At 38.5% G+C, this 16762-nt stretch overlaps 5 protein-coding genes across 6 annotated transcripts; 1 reads left to right on the top strand and 4 right to left on the bottom strand.

Annotated features, from left to right (window-relative positions):
- Positions 1 to 1246: 1246 nt before the first annotated feature.
- On the bottom strand, positions 1247 to 4118 carry LOC110414179 (senescence-associated-like protein (DUF581)). Of its 2 annotated transcripts, none has more exons than XM_021425252.2 (2): positions 3470 to 4118; positions 1247 to 2653 (listed from the first exon to the last, which is right to left on the bottom strand). In XM_021425252.2, exons 1-2 carry the CDS (start codon positions 3769 to 3771, stop codon positions 2488 to 2490), a joined length of 468 nt encoding a protein of 155 aa, XP_021280927.1. In that variant the 5' UTR covers positions 3772 to 4118; the 3' UTR covers positions 1247 to 2487. The 2 variants fall into 2 exon arrangements, with proteins under 2 accessions (XP_021280927.1, XP_021280928.1); XM_021425253.2 differs by having other exon boundaries at positions 3476 to 4118.
- An 80-nt stretch (positions 4119 to 4198) lies between these two features.
- Positions 4199 to 7419, bottom strand: LOC110413791 (Pentatricopeptide repeat (PPR) superfamily protein). The gene is made up of 2 exons (XM_021424748.2): positions 7283 to 7419; positions 4199 to 6956 (listed from the first exon to the last, which is right to left on the bottom strand). The coding sequence occupies exon 2, from the start codon at positions 6907 to 6909 to the stop codon at positions 4567 to 4569; it is 2343 nt and encodes a 780-aa protein (XP_021280423.1). The 5' UTR covers positions 6910 to 6956; positions 7283 to 7419; the 3' UTR covers positions 4199 to 4566.
- Positions 7420 to 7575: 156 nt separating this feature from the next.
- Positions 7576 to 10331, top strand: LOC110413541 (Cytokine-induced anti-apoptosis inhibitor 1, Fe-S biogenesi). The gene is made up of 8 exons (XM_021424395.2): positions 7576 to 7735; positions 8099 to 8243; positions 8509 to 8675; positions 8748 to 8837; positions 9247 to 9406; positions 9522 to 9658; positions 9853 to 9927; positions 10078 to 10331. Exons 1-8 carry the CDS (start codon positions 7733 to 7735, stop codon positions 10114 to 10116), a joined length of 816 nt encoding a protein of 271 aa, XP_021280070.1. The 5' UTR covers positions 7576 to 7732; the 3' UTR covers positions 10117 to 10331.
- A 285-nt stretch (positions 10332 to 10616) lies between these two features.
- Positions 10617 to 13090, bottom strand: LOC110413540 (vicilin Pis v 3.0101-like). Its single transcript, XM_089783053.1, is given in 9 exon segments — positions 10617 to 11216; positions 11328 to 11505; positions 11550 to 11657; positions 11766 to 12047; positions 12125 to 12205; positions 12287 to 12462; positions 12585 to 12792; positions 12794 to 12911; positions 13035 to 13090. Coding segments are annotated over 9 exon segments (1344 nt in total). The 3' UTR covers positions 10617 to 11079.
- Positions 13091 to 14109: 1019 nt separating this feature from the next.
- LOC110413908 (KOW domain-containing protein) lies at positions 14110 to 16762 on the bottom strand. Its single transcript, XM_021424934.2, has 6 exons — positions 16621 to 16762; positions 16459 to 16524; positions 16273 to 16368; positions 16084 to 16187; positions 15850 to 15986; positions 14110 to 14635 (listed from the first exon to the last, which is right to left on the bottom strand). The coding sequence occupies exons 2-6, from the start codon at positions 16516 to 16518 to the stop codon at positions 14553 to 14555; spliced, it is 480 nt and encodes a 159-aa protein (XP_021280609.1). The 5' UTR covers positions 16519 to 16524; positions 16621 to 16762; the 3' UTR covers positions 14110 to 14552.

Genomic DNA, 16762 nt, shown 5'->3' with positions numbered 1-16762 from the left:
AAACATACTTAACCTGTTAATAGATTTCGGGTTGAGGCGCAGAGCCAAATAAATGGCTCGATTTTATTAAGGATAATTTTGTTCAAATTTTAATTCTCTTAACTAAAAACAGTTAAAATTATAAAAAAGTCTATTGTCAAAAACGCCTTATACATGGGGTCTATTTAAAAAAAAAACTTTATTAAATTTAGTAAGTATAACACCAGGGTTAGTGTCTCAAATCACAAACTGAGACCTTCGAGTAATTTTATTCGCCATTTTAAATCCATATGTAGGTCTCTTCCTTTATGTGGCCGTAGGTTTCCTTCGAGTGACAAGCATCTAAGGCCATACATCGCTCCATCTTAGGAAGGGTCCTCTTGTCCATGATCCTCTTGTTCTCTGTCTCTCTGATTTACACCGGTATCACCACAATCCTCCTGCACATGACCATATATACCACAGGTGAAACATACTTTGGGGAGTCTTTCACCCTCCACCAACTGAAGTTGACCATTAATGTAAAAGCAAGGAATCAATGGTTTCGTTAAATCCAATTGCATAGCAATCAAGGCAAACTTGCCCCGCTTCTCCTGATCAATATTGTAGTCAAATCTTTAGTAGACGGCCCAACTTATACCTAATTTGCCGCAACACAGACTTGTGATACAAGTGTAACGACATTCTCGGGAAACACATACATGTTGCCACTGTTGATAGGTCCTTGACACGCTTTACGTAATTCGATGACCATGGACGCACCAGCAAATACTGTCCTTGTATCATCCATGGGCCATCAAGCAAAGCGTGAAGGTAGTCACTTTCCTCTATAAAATAGCACTAGATGAACTTCATCATCCAAGTCCACAATCAGGTAACAGCCTTTGGGAGCCCATAATGACATAATCCTGTTGCATAGCAATCGATAAGAGACCGGACGACCAAGCATCTGGACAATCATTGAACACAGCCACCATTTGACCAGTTCTTCATGTTTCCTGTTAGAGATTATAAGAGAAAAAGTGCTATTCTTAGGCTCAGTCCATGAGAATTCCATTTCCTCCTCCATTTCATTGTCATCCGACGCATCATCTTTGTATTCCATCTCTTTTTCTTAAAATAAGTTCCCATCCGAGATTAAACCCTCACGCTCTAAAAGGGTTAACGGTTCTTTGAATGCGGGATTATCATGTATCGTTACTACAGGGCTGCTATTCAAATTGCTGACTTTCTCCTTTTTTCTGTTTCTATTGTCTAGCAAGGCCGGATTACGGTTTTACCTCAAGCAGTCATCAGGCACTGCCATTTTTTCACTTTCAATGATGCTATTTTTCAATTTTATTAAATAGCAAATTAAAATCTTTATGTTGAAATTTTTTTTAAATTCTCGTAATACATGGTAGAATCTAGAAATATTTTTTCATTTAAGGAATTTCTTGAGAAATTTATCTATACAATTCCCTCAAGAAAACCTGATCATCGAATATTTTAATTTATTTACAAGAATCAATACCTCAAATGAATGATGATGGTGCAAAAGAATGATTATTTTATTTTCTGATTCTTTTTCTTTATCATTTTTTATTTTAAGATATATGTATTTACTTATTATTTATTTGTTCTTAGATTATTTTTTTAAATATAACTTTTAATTTTCAAAATATTCATTTATTATTGTTGTTGATTTATTTATTATTCCTATTTTTCTTCTTTTTTTATCCTATATTTTTTATCATTTATATTTCTTTTAGTAAAACATATTTACTTATTTTCTTTTCATCCTATATTTTTTTCATCGTTATTATTTTTCTTTTTTTAAAAACATATTTCAGATTGTTCTGTAAATGTTAAAACCACCCATTTCCATGAAAGAAAAATCAGCCGACAGATGAAAGTAACATTAACCACAACAACAGATTTCAGAAAACACTAACGCGACTAAGACTTGTTCAGTATTAGGCTAACTGTTTCCGAGACATGTTTTTTGCACATGTACTACACTTCTTAAACATATATATGATGAATTGTCAGACATAATGCATGTTTGAATTACTCATATCATACAGTTCATATTGATAGGCTAGGATATTCATGAAAAGATACAAGCTGAAACATAAGAGAAGAAATAACAGCAAATCCAAAACAAAAAAAAGGTGAAATTCATCTTCTGAAAATTGTAAGTATCAGTAAAATGGAATGAGAGAGTGGAGAAGAACCTGTGACTGTAACCAAATGATAAATGAGTGAACAAACTATCCGAGCGAGGAGCATTTTGAAAGATCAAAAATATCATATCATGGCATCATAATTCAGCTTCAAAGTTGAAACAAAATGTTAAATCCTCCAAACACCTAGAGATTTTACTCCTAGAAAAACCGCTAGTGCAAGTGTACCATACTGATGATGTGTCAGCCATGATGCCATGTGAACAAGTGCATGCCAATCTCAAAAACTTGACAATCTGTGCACCACCAGAGTTAGTGAACTAACTAGTTATGTAGGACAAAGTTAATATGCGTGCTTCTGCGGTTGAGCACCAGGCTGATACTGCAAATCATTCTTCCTACTAAACTCTGTCTTTGTTCCAGTTGATTGTTTAGAAACTTTCTCCTTCTCCTTGTCAACAGCAATCTGTTTAGAGCGGCATTCAGGAGTGCAAAATGCACAAAAGTCACTGCATTATATAACCAAGTTCAGTTCATTAATTATCTGAAAAGCTAAGGTGTGAGTAAAATGCCAATAATATGCTTAACTGAACTCCAACTAGAAGACCTGAATCAGACACGGAGAGAGGAGACTCAGAAACTTTAACCATCAAAGTATGAAATGAGAAGCAACCAGAGACAAATAATAAAGAGGTAAAAAATTGAAGAATATATATAATCCCACATTTGGTTACACGCTTATACTTGTACTGCGTGGATGATAAAGAACGGGGAAAATGCAGATGAAAAACTAAGAGTAGCTCGTACGGCCATTTCTTTTCCCAATATGCACTTTATAATAGGCAATTAGAGGTCCAACAAACACATGCATAAGTAGGAAAGAATAAAAGCATAGTGGAAACATGCAATGCAGTACATTACAAAAAGTCTACTATTATAGATGAGCACTTAGCATGTACAATGCAGATGTATACTGTTAAGTCTAATTGACAATTTCAACATTTTCAGAGACAAAAAAGGAGAAAGGAACAAAGAAACTTAAAACTCCCAGGCATTTCTTTAATGGAGGCTTCATTATAATTAACTTGGCTTAAGCTGCTTCAGCTTCAGAAAAATACAAAGGTGAAAGAAACGAAGAAAAGAAGTGAAATAAAGACTCAATTTCCTCTTATTTACTAGTGTCTAGTAAGACTAGTATTACTTTCCAGTTCTTTCTCAGCAGCTAAAGGGAAAATCAATAATAGACAACAATCAAGAAACTAAAAGATTTATATTGCTGAAAAAATCGTCAGGGATAAAAATAAAAGCATAAAACAGGAATATACCCGTACATAAATCTTTCATCAATCTGACGCAGCCCCTTATTGCAAAAGAAGCATTTATCCAAGAAATGACTCTCTTGCTCTCCCTGCTGCTGCCCGATTTCCACAGTCGCATCCGGCGCCGACACGATCAAAACCCCTACCCTCGTTATCTCCCAAACCTTCGGCGAAGGCGCATAGGCAGAGATTATGGAAGAAGTGGCGCGTGCGTCCCACCGAAAAGCAGAAGCAGAAGCAGCAGCTGGTGGAGGGTTGAGGACACGGATGTTGCCACTGGAGGAGCAGTCGGGGCGAGAGCGCTTCATGTTGGTTCCAAAAGTGAAACTTTAGGGTTTAAAAGTTTTTTCTAGTAAGTGAAGGGAAATTCGGATAACAGAGGCGAAATTTTAGGGTGGCGACGGGGCGGCAACAACGTAACAGGCTGAGTGTGTTTCGCCCGTCTGGAGGGGTTGAATTCGTGGCTGGTTTATATAGGGTACTGTGGCCGCCATTGAACGGCCCAACCAGATTTTTTTCTTATTTTATTTTCTTTTCTTTTTAAAATTATTTTATAGGGGCGAATTCAATCTTCTGCGGTCCGGTGCGTGGTGAAATAGTTGGTCTACCACTGCCACTCTACCAGGCAGTTTTGAACTTGTTAGAAGAACCAAGATACGAGTTCCACACTAGTCTCATATTTATTAAAATCAAATTGGATTATTTTGTAATTTATTAGAAAGAAAAGAAAAAATGTGTTCTACTCAGTATTCTAACAAAGTTTATACTATAATTAATAAGTAGACATGAGGACTTTTTTAAAAAAAAAAATGGTAGACATGAGGTCGTATAGCTTATCTGACCAACCACGTTACAATCTTACAGACATCAATTCTGTTAACAAAATTTAAGTTTTCACATGGCCTTACACCTCAGTCACAGCCGCCATTCTCCCCTTTACTGTCATCCCGGTTCCTTATATTTACATACATCTGCTGAAGCCAGCAGCCAAGAATAGATATTGGTAACTTCGGCAGTACCAATTTCATTCTCTCTAGGATTTTAGAGAATCTACTCTCACCATTACAGCTCTAAATTACATGTAGCAGTCAAAACGAATCTCCTTAATATAAACCAACCCACTTCTTGAACGTCAATGCTGCTTCCCTCTTCTTTAGTTGGGCTTCTGTCTGGAATTTAGGAGCCTTGCCCTTGTAAAGTGTTTTATGGTACTTCAAGAAGAGGGTCCGATACTTGTACTTGTCAATGAACATGTTCCCTTTCTCCATCATGTCCACCACTTCATTAGCTCTGACAAAAAATCCACCCCTTACAAATGTATAGAGCAAAGAATCCAGAAGTTCCTGATCAAACTTCATTGAGGTTGAAGACGCAAGTGATTTCATTTCGCCCCAAAGCTCTGTTACCTCGATATATTTTCCTCCAATTGCAGCATATCCAGTGACCATAGAGTGGAAAGTTTGAGCATTTGGGACATGCCCCAGACTCCTCATTTTCATCAGAGCTTTTTCAGCATCTTGCATTAACCTCTTCTTACAGAAAAAATGGATTACATTATTCCAGTCGTGTACTCCACTATCCAGTTTCTGTCCTTCCCTGATTTCTTGCACGAGCTTTGCCATTAACCCTGCTTCACCATTGCCTGTACACCCTTGAACCAACCTCTCAAATTCTTGATTACCACCTCTCGGTATCTTAGCCTCCTTCATCTCTTTGAATAGATGGAGTGCTCCTTGGGTATCCTGCTGGAGCACCCGCAATTGTATCATTGTGTCATAACAACTAGAATCTAGTTGGATCCCAGCCTTCTGAGCATCTCGTAAAAGTGATGTGACTTCTCCTAGGCGATTTGCTTTACAGTATGCTTTCAAGAGCAAGGCATATATGGAAGAACCAGTTCTAACCCCAGCAAAGCGCATCTCATCAAGAAGGTCATGTGCTTGATCTAACCACCCAAGTGAAATGCATGAGTTGATAACATGAACCAAGGCTGAATCGTCATTGGAAACTGGGGAATCTTCTTTCTCTGCCTTGATAAGAAACTGAGCCAAATCCTTAATCTTCCCAGCTTCAAGGAAAGCCTTAACCAATTTCACATAAATTTTTTCTGTTGGTTGGAGAATTCCATGTTCAGTTGTAATCAATTCAACTTGTGTCTGCAGCTTAGCTAGTAAACTGAGAAGTACTTCCTTAGCCTCATTCCCAAGTTCGGCAAAAGTTCTATCTCTAGAGAACTCATTGTAAGATATAATCTTATTCTCAATAAAGCTTATGTTGTGCGAGCCATTTGGTTCTTGTTGGCTCTGATTTGGCCCAGAAATCTGCCTAAAGGGAGGTCTGTTATCATTTCCAGCAGCTTCAAGCACAAGGGTAGCAGCAGCAAGAGAGTTTTTTGCTTCCTTTGCTTTCCGTAGCATTTCCAGAACCATATCGGAGGCAGAATCAAGATCACCAAATTTTAAATGGCAAGTAAGCAAACAATTATAAAACTGCCGAAACTGAATATCAGTTAAGTTACAAGCTTCATCTATGTGCCTCTTAAGTTTCCTCAGCTCTTCTCTTCGCCCATTTCTCTCATATATATGTGCCATTACAATCAATAAGTTTGCATCAGCTTTTATGCCAATTCGAGGCATCATGTCAAGGAGCTGCTCAGCTTTCCTTGTTGTCCCAAACAAGATGCACCCAGCCAAAGCGATGCTGAATGCAGTAGCATTAGGCTTCATAGCAATCAAAGGTGCATTGCTCTTCTTACGGGGGTCCACCCTCCCGTCCTGGAATAAGTAACCTATCTCAAGAATCAATTCAGAAGCTAGGTAAGCCCCAGGAGCTGTTTGTGACATGTGGGCCAAGATGGATGACCAGGCAGTTGCAGGTGGAAATTGTTCTGTTTCTACCAATTTTCTAAGAATGGTTGATACAGGAACTGACAAACCACATTTGGCAAGAGCAAGAGAAAGATAAAGCAGAGGCTCCTTTTCCAGCAAGTTCTGTTTACTCTCCTCAAAGGCTTGTTCGACCATTCCATAAGCCTTCTCAAGCCATTGAATATCAAGGCTTTCTGCAAAACCTGTCAGAAGCCTGTTCACAACAGATTTTCGAGGAAACCCTTCCATCTGCATGTGCTGTTCATACAGCTTCCATGTGTCAATATATCTACGCTCATCAATTGCATTTTGCATTTCCATATTTAATTTAGCTGGGTCGCGAGCCTGGACCAGGATTGGAGCAGCCATTGTCGAAAATAGCGTCAACCTATTCCGAAGACTTGAAGATGCAATTTGTGTCTTTATGTTGGTCGAAAAGGAGTCAGAGATCCCACAAATCGGCCTGTGACTCCAGTAAACAGGAAACTGGCATCTGCAAATCCTTACAGCAGTATAAAGCCTATGAGGAAGTAAGGCAAATAAGAAAGTAGGGGAGACAGCCATGATTGGACGCCTCATTTTCGTAATGGAAGGGAAGTTACGAAAATGCTAACATGGATCACAACCTGCAACATTGACAGCTTTTCTAAGAAATCTAATCCACTGAAAAAACTGCAACTTACATAAGAGAGTTCAAATGCACACAAAGCTAACTTTAAAGTACAAGAAATAATGGAAAATCATCTTCTTCTTAACCGATTCTATCAAAACAAAAGAAGATACTAACAGTTTTAACTTTCCAGCAAGGAGAGGCTAGCAAGCAGCAGTCCAGTCTCGGCGAGACATTTTATCAAATAAAGCAAGGACATAATAAAATTTGATTATACGTTTATCTACGAGGAAAATGAATAAACTCCTTTTTTTTTTCTTAAGGGTAAAAATTAAAACTTACAGTCTAACGGTCAAGTTGCCAAGGATCATCAAAATTGGCATGGAGAAATGCAGGTGAAGAGAACAAGCACTGAAGGAGAAGTTTCACTTCCGCGAGAGAGGGAAAAGGAAAACGAGAGGGAGAAAAATCAGTTAAGATGGGCCGGGCTCGGGTGGGCTTGTGAGAGGCCTAGAGAATTAAACATGGGCCTTTTGTGGGCCTAGTTCCAAATGCCACGTGGCGGGGCCAAGAGTTTGGTATTCCATGTGCTTTTGTCACACCTGATTAATAGCCCTAATTTAAAAAACAGCCACCACAGCCTCTTTCCGACCGCCATCATTTCTTCGCGTTGTAATTTCAAAAGCGGAGAGGCTGCACGGTGTGAAATCGCTCATTACTGAAAGCTAAAACCAGATTAACAGAAATAAGTTCTCTACGGATCTTCTTACAGGATTTTGAACCCTGATCAACATGGTGAGTATCATCTCTTTTCTTTTCCTTTATTTCCTTTTTTAAAGAACTTATTATTTTTTTAATTATTGATCTCCATTTTTAAGGAAAAGAATATCAAATTTTCTGGCCTTATATTTTCGCTGGAAATCGCTTGGTTCGTGAAATGTTAGGATCTTTGGCCGGTTGCCTGGTTGCTTTCTCAATATCTGTTCTCCAGAACTGACTTTTTCTTTTCTTTTTTTTCTTTTTTACATATTGTTCAAAGCCTTTTTCTTTTTTTTTTTTAAGATTAAAATTGGAGATTCTGTAAAATAATTGACGATTCTGTTTGCTGCAGCTTTATTTTTTCTTTAATTTTAAACTCTTGTTTTTTCCCCTTGATAGGATTCGACGTCGGAGCGGAGCACTGTCTTGGCGCTTACGGATGATGCAGGTTACGCCCTTAATGCGCTAAATGCAATTAGGGATTTTGAGAACGAAGACGTCAAGCGCCCCGACCCTCTTATTATTATGCAAGCTTCTTCTTTAGGTATTGTTGCACTACTTTTAATTTTGTAGTTTTCAATTTAAAATATATATCTTTGAAGAATTAAGTTCAATTTTTTATTTTAATCGATAGCAAAAATGTATGGTTTCACTATGAGGCAAAAAATAAGTCGCAATTGAATAGTTTCAATATCCCCATACCGTGTTGTTTTCCCTATGATTCTGTTGTTGTTTTATTAGATTTTTCGTATATGATAACTTCAGAACTTATGTTTGGGTATATGTTTTGTTCACGGGGGTTATCTCAGATAAGCTGCCACTAGAATCATCCTCTGTAGACAAGGTCATTTCCTTGTCTACCTCAGTTGAATTTCCTGTGGAAGAGTTGTTTCCTGAAATCTTTAGAGTTTTGACGCCTGGTGGGATGTTGGTGGTTTACCGCAGTTTTCAGCCTGGGACAAATGAAGTAGATAAGGTAAAGATCTTGTGGTTTCTGATTTTGATGGGATGAATTTGTCGTAAGACAACTTACTAGAGTTTCTTGCAGGTAATGTCTGCTATTGAGTGCAAGTTACTATTGGCAGGATTTTTAGAAGGAGAACGTTTTCAACTAAAACCAATTGCACAATCTTTTGGGGTGAGTTCTTCCTTGCTGTCGTTGACAATATGTTGTTTAGCTTTGTAACTTCATTTTTGTTTTATCGGATGATATCTTAAGATACTAGAACAAAGAAACAACTTCTCTTTTAAGTGGGTGCAAATTTTATTTATCCATGTTGGTTAAAACCTTCTGCTTTGAAGTTGAGAAGTTAGTTTATTGATGGAATTATGAATTCTAAATCAGTCATTCTATCATTTGGTATGTTATTTAATCTTTTTCCCCTTTGTGATGCCTGTGACGGAGGAATGCTGTGTTAGGTTGTACTAGTTTACTATTGAAATGAGGCATGTTATCTTAATTCTGTCATTCTTTTCAATCCGAGGCTTATATATTCTTTTTGTAGGACTTGTGTAATAAGCTAACTATTGAATGTTACCACTTTTAGGTTAAGGCTAAGAAGCCATCTTGGAAGATTGGGGCTTCTTTTTCTATTAAAAAGACTGTGAAAAGTCCATTGAAAATTCAGGTGGATGATGATTCAGATCTCATTGATGAAGATTCCCTCTTAACTGAAGAGGATTTTAAGAAACCCCAATTGCCACCCGGTAAGATGGCAAGACCTGACAAGACCCAGAGTTATTGGTTTGGTTTTCCATCCTTTATGTGGAAAGTTCTAGGGATATTTTTATGTAACACAATTCAAAAATATCGTTTTTTCAGTTGGTGACTGTGAAGTAGGAAGCACAAGGAAAGCCTGCAAGAACTGTACTTGTGGAAGGGCCGAACAAGAGGAGAAAGTGCAGAAGCTCGAACTGACTATGGATCAGTTGAATAACCCTCAATCAGCTTGTGGCAATGTATATCTTGTTTGATCTCCTATCTCTTTTTTGGTTTGGTTGATTTATACTGATTTTATTATTATGGTCCAGTCAAGGACTGATTTCTTTTGGTTTTATTCTTTTTAATACTTTTGCTTTTTCTTGTGCTTTGAAACTGTGGGCACTGTGGATTAATACTTTTGCTTTACCTTACTCTTTGAATCTGTGCACAGTGTGGATTAGGTGATGCATTTCGCTGCAGTACATGCCCATATAAGGGTCTTCCTCCATTCAAGCTGGGCGAGAAGGTATGTTTCCGTGTGTTATTCTTGCTTGAGGCATGCATTCTTGCATGCACACTAAGAATTTTAATGAGATGTTTGACACACCATATGCTTCTGTGTACCAACGCATTTTTAGCAATGTAGCTGAAGAACTAGAATGATTTTTATGTCCAGGTATCTCTATCAGGAAACTTTCTTACGGCGGACATTTGAACTTGAAGGATGGTTTTTGGTGAAAAGTTCAATTTTTAGATACATTCGAACTGCCTTACTGAGTTCTTTGATTGCAGTTTATTCGTTGTTCACAAAGCTGTAGTTCATTCATTGTTTACGAATATTGTGCCTGATTCTGGATGAGTGTGAAAGAACCATAGTCTATCCTGTTGAATGCAGCGTGAAAGAGTATGAAAGACCCATACTTGGGAACAGCCTCACGGAGTTCTTTATTGTAGTTCATGCATTGTTTGCGCAGCTGTAGTTCATCCATTGTTTACGAATATAGTGCCGGATTCTGGAAGAGTGTGAAAGAACCATAGTCTATCCTGTCCAGTGCAGTGTGGATGAGTATGAAAGACTCGTACTTTTCCTGTTCAAAGCGAATGCGAGACTGCGTCTGATGTTTCTTAGGTAGTAGCAATAGCTATAATATAATGCAGTCTTACCGGTGATCCAGTGTAAAAGCTCTATTAACGGCTTTGTGGCCGTCTGTTAACAGAGCACTGAACCCGGAGTCTGTTTGACAAAAATCACCTAGTGTGGGAGTGGGTGCTGAATGGACACATGTACAGCTAATGCAAAAAATGGCTTTTTGCAAATTCTGGAAAGGTGGCCAAACTGAAATAGTGTTTGGAGGTACATATCTAACTTTTTGGGTGTCGAATGCTTGATAAACTTTTGCGTTGGACATTAACTTCTTATTGTTATAAGAAAGGCAGATGTCGAGCGCTTCAGCTGAGGATAACATAGATAGCTTCGCAGGTTTTATTTAATCTCAGTACTTACAGACGTGTTCAAAAACATAAGTGGGTCACGCATATTAATATATTTCACAACAGTCATAACTACAAAACTGTAAAAACCACCAAGTAGCTCAGGGCTCCTCTAATCAAAATCCGAAATCTGAAACCTCCTTATAAATCCGCCCTTGTATATCTACGATCCCCTGCTTCCCCCCATTCATAAGCTTGCCCTCTTCGTTGCCTTGGTCCAGGGAAAAAGAACTCCTCTTTGGTTGTCAAGGATGTTATCCACCTCATCTTCCTTTTGTCTAAAGGCTAACTCCTTGGGTTCCTTCTCGAATTGCATCACAATACCTTCCCGTAGGGACAAAAGAAACAGAACGAGATAAATAAACTCTCTAGACACAAGGGATACTCAAAAACTGAAGGATTATGAGTATGTTTACCTGCGAGAGGGTACCGGACGTTGTCTTGCAAAACCTGCGAGAGGGTACCGGACGTTGTCTTGCAAATTAATCTGAAAACATAGAATCTCCAGGTTGTTTTTTCTAGAAGCAACTGTGACGAAGGGATACCCTGCGGGAACAAGGAACACAGTATAGGTCTTCAAAAGTGAGCTAATTTTCCGGTAACTGGGGCCGCTCTTTCTTCGTTCCGAGCTTGTGAAATCCCGGTGTTGTTGATCACTTGATTAGAGGAGACATGAGGACACACCATTTCAAAGTATCCTTCACCTTTTACAGCAATGGCTATCTTCGTTGCCCTTGAGTTGTAGTATAGAGCAGACATACAGCCCTGGAACATAAGCAGACATTATTATCTCCATATATTTATGATATTGTCCTAAAGCAAGATTCATTTCCTATCTGCATGCATGCACAAAATAGGGAGGGGGGAAATTACTTTGGTGATGTTCGCATAGGAGACCCTGAGGTCGAGGCCTGCGAGCGGCCTGAATGCATTTGCATCAACTTCAAAGAGCTGGCCATATTTGTTAGACAGAGAGGGTTGGCGCCTTCTGAAGAGGTTGAAGGCACCCCTTAATTCACCGCCAAAAGGCCAGAAAGCACCGCCACTGCCACCTTCCTGGTGGCTACTCATGGCCCGGATTTGTTCTTTGGAGGCTTCGAGGAAGGGTCCTTTGTCCTGTTTCCCGAAAAAGCTCTCCAACTTGTCTCTTGACGTCTGGATGGTTCAAGAAAAACTTTACAATATACTTGGATCCATATATATAGTCAGAAAGAGTGTGGATTAGGACTTACCCTTAAGGCAGCTTCAAGAATCTCAATGCTGAAAGTTTTGTAGAATGATTCTGGTTTTTCACCAACAGCCCCGAAAAATACCTGCATCAAAAAACCTAGATCAGGAAAATAAAGCTCTATATTCTATATAAAACATTGTGATTGTGGAGAAAGAGGATTTACGTCGTAATGGCCTGGAAGATTAACGGTTCGGAAAAACTCGACCACGTAGAGTTTCTCATTTTCATCTCTGTTGATCAAATATATAGGAGTGCCTGCACGAACCCTGAGGATATCTCCACGTTCAATGTTGAAACTCTCTCTGTTATCTTCATGGATCAATGTGATTGTTCCACGGCCTATGATACATGATTATGGTAAAAAACGCAATACTCAATTAAAATTAGTACCCAAGTAAAAATATCATAACATGAACACAAATTAAAATTCTCAGATGACAATAGTTGAAAGAAAGAATAACCTTGAGTAACAACGAAGACAGCGTCAGCATCAAAATGATTTGGGACCACAAATGAGTTTGGATTAGCAACAAGAAGGGCTAGTCTGTAATTCTCAATGTCACGAAGCAACTCAGACTTCTTTGTGAACTTCGTGAGAAGATCAACTCTTTCTTGCTCTGTCTTGACTTCTGCACAGAAATGTTCATCTTCAAATACATACGGGTGTGCTCTTTTGCTCTTCCTCTTTCTCCATTTTGTCTCTCTCCCCGTCTCTTCTGCTTCTCCCATTTCTCTGGCATTGTAGGAGACACAGCTGCCTCTCTCTCCTCCTAGTCTCTCGCACTGCTCTGGCACTCTCTCAGACTCTGAAAAGGATTTACCACGCTCCAATATTCATCACGCTCATGGCCACCTCCTTCTTCACTCTCCCGCCTTCTTCTCTCTGTGATAATCTTCACATTTTCTCTCACATTCTTCCTTCTCTTCCTCGCTGTATTGTTGCTGGACCCTGCACTGGTGCCTGCATTGTTTTAGCTACTTCTTCTCTCTGTGATAATCTTCACATTTTCTCTCTCATTCTCCCTTCTGTTCCTCGCTGTATTGTTGCTGGATCCTGCACTGGTGCCTGCATTGTTTTAGCTCAGGGTCTTGCTTAGCTACGCCTAAGCCAGCATACAGAAAAACAGACAGGGATCAAAACAAGAGTTAAAGAAAGCTTTGCTTTGGCAGCCATTTTTTAAAATCCCACTTGATGCAGAGAGAAAATGAACATTGGATTATATATATATCGCGCGATGCGCACGGAGGAGGAAGATAGGGGCAAATAAACCGTAAGAGCATGCATGAAGACGGGTGTCCATGTAACGTGTCAAGGCTAGTTAATGCTGAATGCCGAGTAATGTTGGGTGGGACAAGAAGAAATATTAGTCTGATGGCCCTGGTTCCTTGCTGGCATCCTATTGTCTTCAGAATGGAGCCTTCGCGTGGCCGTACGGTCATGGCAAATACTAAGGCAGCATCTAACTTTAAAGTTTTCGTTTAATGGATTATTCAGCTGCGTTTTTGCGGCATTGTTGTCCATGTCCATTTGGAATTGCTATCAATATGCGAAGATCAGATTCGGATGTTTTCTGAAAGGCGGAAGCCAGATCGAGTTAAGGCGCAGCATAGACAGGTCCCTGGACCTTAGCAACTTGAAACACTCTGGGGCCCTTAAGTGTATCTGGTGTGGAACTGATTTAAGTATTATTACTGTAAGGCGTAAATCGAATCCAGCAATTAGAAACTCTAAGCTCGAATTCAGCTCCATCGAGTTTTACATTTTTGTGTTCAAGCCAAGAAATAATTGAACTATAATTTGATGTGATTCAATTAAACTTGATTATTGTTAACATATGTAAATAGCTCAAAACTTAAACTCAAACTCAAGTTCAAAATTAAAACCCCAAATTACTCAAACTATCTCTGCTTGGATAATGAACAAATCGAATTTGAGTATTTTAAAAAACAAAAGCCAAGTAACTTGACTCCTTTACGTCTCAAATCATTAAGAACCCTTAATGTTATTTTAAAAAAGCAAAAAAGAACTCTTAATCCGGATCGAAGATCACATACTGAGTTAGGTGGAACCAATAGAAGATCCCTTTTGGATAAACAGAAAAGCGGGTGATTTCAATCTAATTCCTCGAGATCACCACTTCTGATACAGCGATACAAATTCATTTTCATCTGTGAGACTGTCTTAACAGATGCGGTATAGACGCACAAGAAATTGGTGAATGGTAATCCAACAGAAACGTGCTAAACCTTGGACGTTTAAATACAATCCAGAAGATTTACTTGCAACATATGCCAACCAGATTAAAGCTAGATGCAGACTCGTAAGAACATTATTCATGCTAGGCAAATGCCCCAGATCCATGTACCATATTTCCATAGCCTCTCAGCACAATATGTTTGAAGCCTCCCATGAGATTGAAAGAGGTTCTTTAAAGGTCGGGCATACCCTTCCCGGTTTTAGAATCATATGTCTTCTCCAATACAAGATCCATTGGAGTATCCTTTGGACCAGCTGCGAAGCATAACAGCAGAAATGAGTTGCATGTAATATGTGGACACCATATATTTTGGCTAACTAATTTACATTACTGTTCTATACAAGTTTCTTATCCATAACCCACAGATTAAACAACAATCAATAAGACAATATTGGAACTACAAACTACATCTAACATTCACATACTTATGAACAACAGCCCCTTACTATTTGCAAAAGAACTGACAAGCAATAATTATTATGGTTAGATAAGAAAACTACAAAAGAAAGCAGTATAGTTTCAGAAATCCAATTGTATATATGTACATAATACCCAAAAGCATGTAATATTCTTCATTTGCCCCCTATAATTTAGACCCCATAACAAACAACACAATGCTAACCCATTCTGTGTTTGATCTATGTTACCTCATTCTTTAGCAACACAATGCTATATGCTCTTCAATATTCCTTAAAAGGAGGGGATGAAACTCAAATCTCAAAAAACTAAGTGATTTATTCAAATTTTACAATATTGGTAAGTAGCTCCGTGGCAGAAACTGATAACCATAACCTACAATAAGTATTCAGATTGACGCACCACTCTGCCCTTATGTAGTCTTCTAATTACTAAAAGGGACGTGACTACGGAGTATGCATGTATGGGTATCTTTTACAAACTTATTGCCTTCATAGGATCAGGTGTATGTCAAGTGTCTAGTCTTTGCAATTCCCAATTTATTGTCATTCCTAGAATTGTATTGGAGAGAGGCCCAGTGCTGCAATTGTTAGATTATCCAATATAGTATAGATGGCAAAAAGCTCTGTTCTACTTCCCTTAAGGACTACTTTATAGCTTATAGTTAACTGCAGTTGAGTCCACTGAACTGAAAATCAACATATTAATTGAGGGTTCAACCATACTTCCTATCCACAAAAATCATCACAGACAACATTGCCTTCCCAATGAATCCACAACTCAATACATTTACAATTTCTAGTCACCAAATTTTTTGATAGGGCAATTATCTCAACTATTTTATAGGCAATGCGCAATCAGCTATAAAAGATTAATTTTTTATAATGGAAATGCAAAGACACTTTTCTTAATAAAAAGAGCTCTTCCTAATGCAAATTCCAAAACTAAGGTGAAAATGAAAGCCATATATGCTGCATACTGCTGCAGAAAGGGGGTAAAAAGGACAACATTCAACTTAAAGTGGGGAAAAGCAATAAGCATAGTTAAGTACCAACTGTAGGTCTTGGTGTTGTCCTTATCTTCAAGATCTCAGGGCGAGGAATTATAGAACCAGATGCTCCTATACCTCTAGATACTCTCACCTTAGTTCCATCTTCTAGATATCTAACTCCGACCTTACAAGGCGTCCTACATCAATATGAATCCATCAAAAACATCTTTTATTTGTTAAAAAAATAATAATAATGCAAAACAGCAAATATACAATCAGAATTAAAGCCAATACCCAGTAACGGGGTCAACAACTTGAACATTTGAGGCATGAAGTGGAGCCTCAACCGTAAATATACCACCTTCATGACCTGGTCCTTGCTTAATGTGCTTTTTTACCTTTAAAATAAAAAACAGAGATGAAAAATAACCCTTCCAAGCAACAGAGCAAGACCAATATTTTAAATTTTAAAGAGAGTCTAACCAGATTTTTCCCTTCAACAATAACCCGATTCTGAGATCGAATAACGCGTTTGATAATGCCAGTTTCACCTTTATCTTTGCCCCTAATTATCATCACCTGCGAATGGATTAAAGAAAAACAAATATATAATTGGCTCCTAATAACTCATTAAAAAACTGAAATGGAATTTTATAACCCAATGCTTACATTGTCACCCCTGAGAATTTTCCAGTGCCTAATGAGCTTCTCAGCTGCCTTCCAACCCATTTCAATCTGTAACGAAAGCTTCAGAGATTCAAAGCAAAAACAGGAAGCCAAGGAATAGAAAAAGAAAAAAAAATAAGGGGAGGAAGGAGGGCTAGAGAATACCTTAGAGAGCTAAAGCACGGAGCTTTTGCGGATAAATTGGAGGATCTGGGACTTGCTCCTTCTACCTTGTACGTCAGGTTTTAGGGTTTTGGGTTATACAGTTTTCCCGTAACGAAATATCGGGTTTGAAAGATGCCCCGAT

The sequence above is a fragment of the Theobroma umbraticum genome, unplaced genomic scaffold (assembly GCF_002168275.2).
Source record: "Theobroma umbraticum cultivar Fairchild unplaced genomic scaffold, ASM216827v3 scaffold_4.1, whole genome shotgun sequence".
Taxonomy (NCBI): domain Eukaryota; kingdom Viridiplantae; phylum Streptophyta; class Magnoliopsida; order Malvales; family Malvaceae; genus Theobroma; species Theobroma umbraticum.
The sequence above is the reverse complement of the archived record's forward strand: the minus strand, read 5'-3'. Positions and strand labels throughout refer to the sequence as shown.